At 35.0% G+C, this 9410-nt stretch overlaps 2 protein-coding genes and 1 long non-coding RNA gene across 3 annotated transcripts in view; 2 read left to right on the top strand and 1 right to left on the bottom strand.

Annotated features, from left to right (window-relative positions):
- The window catches only part of LOC117118095 (hyalin-like), a gene marked incomplete at its 5' end in the record, with an annotated part of 7162 nt that extends 7026 nt beyond the window's left edge, over window positions 1-136 (top strand). Inside the window, one exon of the mRNA XM_033262592.1 lies at window positions 116-136. Within this exon, the coding sequence (XP_033118483.1) occupies window positions 116-136 (21 nt within the window). The remainder of the gene's footprint in view (window positions 1-115) is intronic.
- Window positions 137-145: 9 nt separating this feature from the next.
- Window positions 146-9410, top strand: part of LOC117118081 — a 49912-nt gene continuing 40647 nt past the window's right edge. The window contains exons 1-18 of the mRNA XM_033262577.1: window positions 146-364; window positions 501-749; window positions 887-1135; window positions 1269-1517; window positions 1655-1903; window positions 2041-2289; window positions 2426-2674; window positions 2812-3060; window positions 3194-3442; window positions 3579-3827; window positions 3967-4215; window positions 4351-4599; window positions 4736-4984; window positions 5121-5369; window positions 5506-5754; window positions 5893-6141; window positions 8036-8092; window positions 8650-8775. Coding sequence (XP_033118468.1) covers window positions 560-749; window positions 887-1135; window positions 1269-1517; window positions 1655-1903; window positions 2041-2289; window positions 2426-2674; window positions 2812-3060; window positions 3194-3442; window positions 3579-3827; window positions 3967-4215; window positions 4351-4599; window positions 4736-4984; window positions 5121-5369; window positions 5506-5754; window positions 5893-6141; window positions 8036-8092; window positions 8650-8775 — 3859 coding nt within the window. The 5' untranslated portion in view covers window positions 146-364; window positions 501-559. The remainder of the gene's footprint in view (window positions 365-500; window positions 750-886; window positions 1136-1268; window positions 1518-1654; window positions 1904-2040; window positions 2290-2425; window positions 2675-2811; window positions 3061-3193; window positions 3443-3578; window positions 3828-3966; window positions 4216-4350; window positions 4600-4735; window positions 4985-5120; window positions 5370-5505; window positions 5755-5892; window positions 6142-8035; window positions 8093-8649; window positions 8776-9410) is intronic.
- LOC117118084 overlaps window positions 7746-9410 on the bottom strand; it is a 22949-nt gene continuing 21284 nt past the window's right edge. Inside the window, exons 2-3 of the long non-coding RNA XR_004447000.1 lie at window positions 8631-8790; window positions 7746-7865 (exon numbers count right to left, since the gene is read on the bottom strand). This is a non-coding gene — a long non-coding RNA (uncharacterized LOC117118084). The remainder of the gene's footprint in view (window positions 7866-8630; window positions 8791-9410) is intronic.

The raw sequence follows: 9410 nt of genomic DNA, 5'->3' as shown, positions 1-9410 counted from the left end.
TACATACACTTACTCCAAATAAAAAGTATTTTTAAACAAAAATACTATTAAATTGCAACACTTTACGATTTTCAACTAATAATTATGTATTATGTAAATCTAATGTACTCCACAGATAACGAAGATCCTGTATTGACATGTCCACCTCACATAAGCTTGTCAATTGATGCAGGAGCGTCGACAGCTACTGTCACATATAATGCTTCGGATGTTACAGTAACTGACAACTCAGGGGAAACTCCTGTTCCAACTACTACTACATCATTTCCAGCTCAATTTGTGATAGGACCGAATAATATAACGTATACAGCCACTGATTCCTCAGGAAATACCGGTAGTTGCACATTTACAGTAACGGTTACAGGTTAGTTATATATCGTTATCTATACATAGACTTCCTGGATATAAAATTATGCTTAAGCAAAAATACTCTACAAGTGATACTTTGTAAACTTTTCAACAAACAATTATGTATTATTGCAATCTAATGTACTTTACAGATAGCGAAGATCCTGTATTGTCATGTCCACCTGACACCAGCTTATCAACTGACGGAGGAATGTCGACAGCTACTGTCACATATAATGCTTCGGATGTTACAGTAACTGACAGCTCAGTGGAAACTCTTGTTCCTACGACCACAATATTATTTCCAGCTCTATTTGAGATTGGACCAACCAATGTAACATATACAGCTACCGATTCTTCAGGAAATACTGGCAGTTGTACGTTTACAGTAACGGTTACAGGTTAGTTATATTTAGTTATCCATACATACACTTACTCCAAATAAAAAGTATTTTTAAACAAAAATACTATTAAATTGCAACTCTTTACAATTTTCAACTAATAATTATGTATTATGTAAATCTAATGTACTCCACAGATAACGAAAATCCTGTATTGACATGTCCACCTCACACAAGCTTGTCAATTGACGCAGGAGCGTCGACAGCTACTGTCACATATAATGCTTCGGATGTTACAGTAACTGACAACTCAGGGGAAATTCTGGTTCCAACTACTACTACATTATTTCCAGCTCAATTTGTGATAGGACCAAATAATTTAACGTATACAGCCACTGATTCCTCAGGAAATACCGGTAGTTGCACGTTTACAGTAACGGTTACAGGTTAGTTATATATCATTATCTATACATAGACTTCCTGGATATAAAATTATGCTTAAGCAAAAATACTATACAACTGATACTTTGTAGGATTTTTAACAACCAATGTATTTTGTAAATCTAATCTATTCCCCAGATGCCGACGATCCTGTATTGACATGTCCACCTGACATCAGCTTGTCAACTGACACAGAAACATCAACGGCTACTGCCACATATAATGCTTCGGATGTTACAGTAACTGACAACTCGGGGGAAATTCTTGTTCCAATTACCACAACATTATTTCCAGCTCAATTTGTGATTGGACCAACCAATGTAACATATACAGCTACCGATTCTTCTGGAAATATTGGTAGTTGTACGTTTACAGTAACGGTTACAGGTTAGTTATATTTAGTTATCCATACATACACTTACTCCAAATAAAAAGTATTTATAAACAAAAATACTATTAAATTGCAACTCTTTATGATTTTCAACTAATAATTATGTATTATGTAAACCTAATGTACTCCATAGATAACGAAGATCCTGTATTGACATGTCCACCTCACACAAGCTTGTCAATTGACGCAGGAGCGTCGACAGCTACTGTCACATATAATGCTTCGGATGTTACAGTAACTGACAACTCAGGGGAAACTCTTGTTCCTACGACCACAATATTATTTCCAGCTCTATTTGTGATTGGACCAACCAATGTAACATATACAGCTACCGATTCTTCAGGAAATACTGGTAGTTGTACGTTTACAGTAACGGTTACAGGTTAGTTATATATAGTTATCCATACATACACTTACTCCAAATAAAAAGTATTTTTAAACAAATATACTATTAAATTGCAACTCTTTACGATTTTCAACTAATAATTATATATTATGTAAATCTAATGTACTCCACAGATAACGAAAATCCTGTATTGACATGTCCACCTCACACAAGCTTGTCAATCGACGCAGGAGCGTCGACAGCTACTGTCACATATAATGCTTCGGATGTTACAGTAACTGACAACTCAGGGGAAGCTCTTGTTCCAATGACTACAACATCATTTCCAGCTCAATTTGTGATTGGATCAACCAATGTAACATATACAGCTACCGATTCTTCAGGAAATACTGGTAGTTGTACTTTTACAGTAACGATTACAGGTTAGTTATATTTAGATATTTATACATTGACTTTTTCCATATTAAAATATTTGTAAGCAAAAATACTATATACCTGATACTTTGTAGGATTTTCAACAAGCAATTATGTATTATTAAAATCTAATCTACTACACAGATGGCGAAGTTCCTGTATTGACATGTCCACCTGACACAAGCCTGTCAACTGACGCAGGAATGTCGACAGCTACTGTCACATATAATGTTTCGGATGTTACAGTAACTGATAACTCAGGGGAAACTCTTGTTCCTACGACCACAAGATTATTTCCAGCTCAATTTGTGATTGGATCAACCAATGTAACGTATACAGCTACCGATTTTTCAGGAAATACTGGTAGTTGTACGTTTACAGTAACGGTTACAGGTTAGTTATATTTAGTTATCCATACATACACTTACTCCAAATAAAAAGTATTTTTAAACAAAAATACTATTAAATTGCAACTCTTTACGATTTTCAACTAATAATTATATATTATGTAAATCTAATGTACTCCACAGATAACGAAAATCCTGTATTGACATGTCCACCTCACACAAGCTTGTCAATTGAAGCAGGAGCGTCGACAGCTACTGTCATATATAATGCTTCGGATGTTACAGTAACTGACAACTCAGGGGAAACTCTTGTTCCAACTACTACTACATCATTTCCAGCTCAATTTGTGATAGGACCAAATAATATAACGTATACAGCCACTGATTCCTCAGGAAATACCGGTAGTTGCATGTTTACAGTAACGGTTACAGGTTAGTTATACATCGTTATCTATACATAGACTTCCTGGATATAAAATTATGCTTAAGCAAAAATACTATACAACTGATACTTTGTAGGATTTTTAACAACCAATGTATTTTGTAAATCTAATCTATTCCCCAGATGCCGACGATCCTGTATTGAAATGTCCACCTGACACCAGCTTGTCAACTGACACAGAAACATCAACGGCTACTGCCACATATAATGCTTCGGATGTTACAGTAACTGACAACTCAGGGGAAACTCTTGTTCCAACTACTACTACATCATTTCCAGCTCAATTTGTGATAGGACCGAATAATATAACGTATACAGCCACTGATTCCTCAGGAAATACCGGTAGTTGCACATTTACAGTAACGGTTACAGGTTAGTTATATATCGTTATCTATACATAGACTTCCTAGATATAAAATTATGCTTAAGCAAAAATTCTCTACAAGTGATACTTTGTAAGCTTTTCAACATACAATTATGTATTATTAAAATCTAATCTACTCCACAGATGGCGAAGTTCCTGTATTGACATGTCCACCTGACACCAGCTTGTCAACTGACGCAGGAATGCCGACAGCTACTGTCACATATAATGCTTCGGATGTTACAGTAACTGATAACTCAGTGGAAACTCTTGTTCCTACGACGACAAGATTATTTCCAGCTCAATTTGTGATTGGATCAACCAATGTAACGTATACAGCTACCGATTTTTCAGGAAATACTGGTAGCTGCACGTTTACAGTAACGGTTACAGGTTAGTTATATTTAGATATCTATACATACACTTACTCCATATAAAAATATGTTTAAATAAAAATACTATTCAAGTGCTACTTTTTGCAGGATTTTCCCACTAAGAATTACGTATTATATAAATTTAATGTACTCCACAGATAGCGAAGATCCTGTATTGATATGTCCATCTGACACCAGCTTGTCAATTGATGCAGGAACATCGACTGCCAGTGTTACATATAATGCTTCAGATGTTACAGTAAATGACAACTCAGGGGAAGCTCTTGTTCCAACTACTACAACATCATTTCCAGCTCTATTTGTGATTGGATCAACCAATGTAACATATACAGCTACCGATTCTTCAGGAAATACTGGTAGTTGTACTTTTACAGTAACAATTACAGGTTAGTTATATTTAGTTATTTATACATTGATTTTTTCCATATTAAAATATTTGTAAGCAAAAATACTATATACCTGATACTTTGTAGGATTTTCAACAAGCAATTATGTATTATGTATTATGTAAATAAACACAGATGGCGAAGTTCCTGTATTGACATGTCCACCTGACACAAGCCTGTCAACTGACGCAGGAATGTCGACAGCTACTGTCACATATAATGCTTCGGATGTTACAGTAACTGACAACTCAGGGGAAACTCTTGTTCCAACGACCACAAGATCATTTCCAGCTCAATTTGTGATTGGACAAAGCAATGTAACGTATACAGCAATCGATTCTTCTGGCAATGCTGGTAGTTGTACGTTTACAGTAATGGTTACAGGTTAGTTATATTTAGTTGACTATACATACACTTACTTAATTTGAAAATACTTGTAAACAAAAATACTATAGAAGGGATACTTTTTAGGATTTACCACTAACAATTATGTATCTTGTAAATCTATTCTACTCCTTAGATGGTGAAGGTCCAGTATTGACATGTCCACCTGACACCAGCTTGTCAACTGACTCAGGAATGTCGACAGCTGCTGCCACATATATTGATTCTGATGTTACAGTAACTGACAACTCAGGAGAAACTATTGGTCCAATGACCACAACATCATTTCCAGCTCAATTTGTAATTGGACCAACCAATGTAACGTATACAGCTACCGATTCTTCAGGAAATACTGGTAGTTGTACGTTTACAGTTACGGTTACAGGTTAGTTATATTTAGTTATCCATACATAGACATACTCCATATAAGAATATGTTTAAGCAAATATACGATACAACTTATAATTTGTAAAATGTTGAACTAACAATTGTTTATTATGTAAGTCTATTGTACTCCACAGATGACGAAGATCCTGTACTGACATGTCCACCGGACACCAGCTTGTCAACTGACACAGGAACGTCGACAGCTACTGTCATATATAATGCTTTGAATGTTACAGTAACTGACAACTCAGGGGAAACTCTTGTTCCAACGACCACAACATCATTTCCAGCTCAATTTGTGATTGGACAAAGCAATGTAACGTATACAGCAACCGATTCTTCAGGAAATGCTGGTAGTTGTACGTTTACAGTAACGGTTACAGGTTAGTTATATTTAGTTGACCATACATAGACTTACTTAATTTGAAAATACTTGTAAACAAAAATACTATAGAAGTGATACTTTGTAGGATTTACCACTAACAATTATGTATCCTGTAAATCTATTCTACTCCTTAGATGGTGAAGGTCCGGTATTGACATGTCCACCTGACACCAGCTTGTCAACTGACTCAGGAATGTCGACAGCTGCTGCCACATATAGTGATTCTGATGTTACAGTAACTGACAACTCAGGAGAAACTATTGGTCCAATGACCACAACATCATTTCCAGCTCAATTTGTAATAGGACCAACCAATGTAACGTATACAGCTACCGATTCTTCAGGAAATACTGGTAGTTGTACGTTTACAGTAACGGTTACAGGTTAGTTATATTTAGTTATCCATACATAAACATACTCCATATAAGAATATGTTTAAGCAAATATACGATACAACTGATAATTTGTAAAATGTTGAACTAACAATTTTGTTTATTATGTAAGTCTATTGTACTCCACAGATGACGAAGATCCTGTACTGACATGTCCACCTGACACCAGCTTGTCAACTGACACAGGAACGTCGACAGCTACTGTCATATATAATGCTTTGAATGTTACAGTAACTGACAACTCAGGGGAAAGACTTGTTCCAACGACCATAATATCATTTCCAGCTCAATTTGTGATTGGACCAACCAATATAACGTATACAGCTACTGATTCTTCAGGCAATACTGGTAGTTGTACATTTTCAGTAACGGTAACAGGTTAGTGATATCAAGAAGTTGTTACTATAACAAATCCCTGGTCATATTTATTTATTTTTTCTTTTTAGTGATGAGTGGAAATATTGATCATGTTTTGTTTTAATAAAGATCATCATTATTAAACTTGTTTAATTATATGCAAAAAAGGTAATGAATCACAGTCCTGAATGGAATCTCAAATTTTAGGTGCTATAGTTACTCCTCCTTGGCTCTGATTATTTAAGTCGACATCGTAAAGTGACATGTTATGCATAATTACTATGTAACTGCCGCTGGCATCAAGGGTTTTTACAGAATCCCTATTCTGTTACTACCCAGGAGCCAGCTAGACCTATGTATAGCCTACATATGCTTACGTAACGATGTATATAAACCAGTTTATATTAAATTTAAGGCCGTCAAACACCCAATCTAACTTTGATCGCTAATGTTGCTGAATTGATATGGATAATAATAATCATGAGTGACCTCTGAATCACTGAGATAATGACAATACGTTGTATTTGTGACCTTGTATCATTATAATGGTAGTTTCCACAAGGCGGTTTTTGCAAGAAGATACAAAGAATATGAAAAAACGTAATTTAAAAGGCAAGAAATCTACAGAGTTTTTAATCAAATTGAAATCTAAATTTTAATCTAAATTTTGCCAATTTAAGTCTTTTATTTTTTTTAAACTAGAATCATATCTGGATTTTCGCGGATAACAAAATTATGATAGCTACTGCTGATGTAGAAAATATCTTTAAAATGGTTAAGTCTAGAAAAGCCTGTGGTCAAGATGGTATCTCAAGTAAAATAATTAAACGGTGTTATCCACATTTAAGAGAGAAATTTAGATTCTTATACCAATGGGCGTTAGATTTGTGTAAGGTTCCAACTATTTGGAAGTCAATGTTAATCTCGCCCATTGCTAAGAATAATAACCTCTAATATGCAATGATTTCCGATGTATTGCACTGACTGCCACCCTGAAGGAATGTTCAGAGAGACCTGTGGAAAGGATACTTATGGAGGAAATGAAAGAATGATGTGAAGATGTATCAGAGTGGGCCAAAACTTAACCAGACTTAACCTCTGGATTTAAAATTTCTTAAGCAACAGAGGTCAGGTAGTTAGGTTTAATAGGAAAACGTCTAAACTACTCATGTGTAATACAAGCGCACCACAAGGGTGCGTCCTTTCTCCCCTATAATTTTTTTTTTACACATTACATTTGCAGATGACACATGTATTATAAATTCCCAGTAACTGTAACAGTGTAAAAATAACTTTCTCGTTTCTGTCATGTGAGTCTTATAATAAATGACGAAGAAGTTGAAATTGTGACAAAAATATAAATACCTGGGGCTCATTATTGATAATAAACTTAAATGGGATCACAATACGACAGACATACGTACTAAATGTAACAAAAGTATGTACTACTTTTATCGTTTGAGGAGGTTTAATGTCAGCCTCTGTCTTATTCATAATTTTTATTTATCAGTTATTCAATCAGTTTTGTGTTATTGTTTTACTATTTTGCACTCTCATTTAGACAAAACCCAATGGACAGTGACCTGCATCAGTTTAGGTGTCAGTTTTAGCTCCCATTCTCAGGGATAACACCTGATTGTGTTCCGGTCTGTGTGTGCATCACATGATTGATGCATACTCACACGCCCTCTGCTTTGACAGCTGGAACCCTGCGATGGGTTTCCGACTTAGTACCTAACTAATCCCTAAAAACAAAACAAAAACAAATATCTCAGAATTTGTAAAATGTTGAAAAATGGTTTCAAACAATTGCATTGCCTGGAAAATATACATTAGGAATTTCTCTAATTGCAAGCCTATTTCCTTACAAAGTCAAGTCAAAAAATAATCTAAAAATATTCTGTCTTATTTTAAGATGATAGCACCTCTACTGAACTGTCTTCTACAGTATCAACGACAGTCGCAGTTGCTGGTAAATATACCAACTTCATTATTTAATTACTATTGTCAATATTATCATCATTATCTCACCATCACATTAATCATTATTGTTATTTTTGCAGCTATTACTAATATTGTTGCTGTTATCATCATCATTATGCACAATCATTATTATGTATAATATTATTATCACTTGTTATTACCAGTATTGTTTTTATCAATACTGTAGGTATTATTGTTAAAATCATTGGGATCTCTGGTTCTAGTAAATGCTTTACTCAGCTAAGTAGATAAAAATTCAAACACACAGAAATGAATGGTATTCTTTATCATATCAACTTTTCTTGTTTTAGCCTATCTTTACTGTGTCGTAGTGGTTTTTGCTGGATGCATTTTGCACTAACAGTTTTGGGCATCACCCCTTCATCAAGTCGTAATAGACAAATGCGAATATTAGTCATAGATACCTTAATTGATTCTTTTGACTTTTTACTGATACATTAGTTAAAATATTGTGGACACAAAACTCATATAATTTATTTTAACATTCATATTATTACTGCGTACACCTGTTTTAATTGCTTTCAGCATGTCCATTCCCTAATCAAATTCGATGTGGCACTTCTGAAGAATGTATAGATGAGGTTTACCTTTGTGATGAATATCCAGATTGTGATAACAACTTTGATGAAACAGTTGATGCGGGATGTAATAGTATGTACACATTTTCTATATTAAATATAATAAATATAACTTCTATCATTCTGAATTGGATTGGATTGGATTGGATTTATGTGGTGTAACCACCAAGGATAGCCCATGAAAGTCTAGAAGAAGACTTATTTCCAGTGGGGTCTTTCTGGTGGTGTACACCGGGAGACAATCCCCTACTCTTTCCCGAAGAGTGTACTGCGTTCTTTAACGTGCACATGGGCCATAAATGCACACAGCACCAACGGCTTAAACATCTCATCCGAAAGACGGTGCACTATTGTAACTTGTATTTCAGCCCTCTGGCTGAAACACAAGGAGAGTCAGCGATGGGAATTGAACCGGAGACCTAGAGATCTCCACAGTTCAGCGCATACATACAGTAGTGGCTACCACCAGATTAGCCGACTGAGCTAAGCTGCTCTCTCAATAGCAAAAGGAGTGTTCGAGTGTTAGTCTAAGTACCTTGACAGTTTCTGAAAAAGGGGATTTTTTTATCTGAACAAAAAAGCGATATTCTACATAAGTAATTTATTATTTACTATTACAAAATGAAAATAAATCTTCTTTCTGATGCAGTCACTACCCCAATGGTGTCAGTAAAAGGAAGAAAACCCTGAAAGAAAATCATTTGGTTT

Source organism: Anneissia japonica, unplaced genomic scaffold (genome assembly GCF_011630105.1).
Source record: "Anneissia japonica isolate Jap-2015-1 unplaced genomic scaffold, ASM1163010v1 scaffold287634_len692169_cov176, whole genome shotgun sequence".
Taxonomy (NCBI): domain Eukaryota; kingdom Metazoa; phylum Echinodermata; class Crinoidea; order Comatulida; family Comatulidae; genus Anneissia; species Anneissia japonica.
Note: the sequence above shows the minus strand (reverse complement) of the source record. Positions and strands in the feature narration are given on the sequence as shown.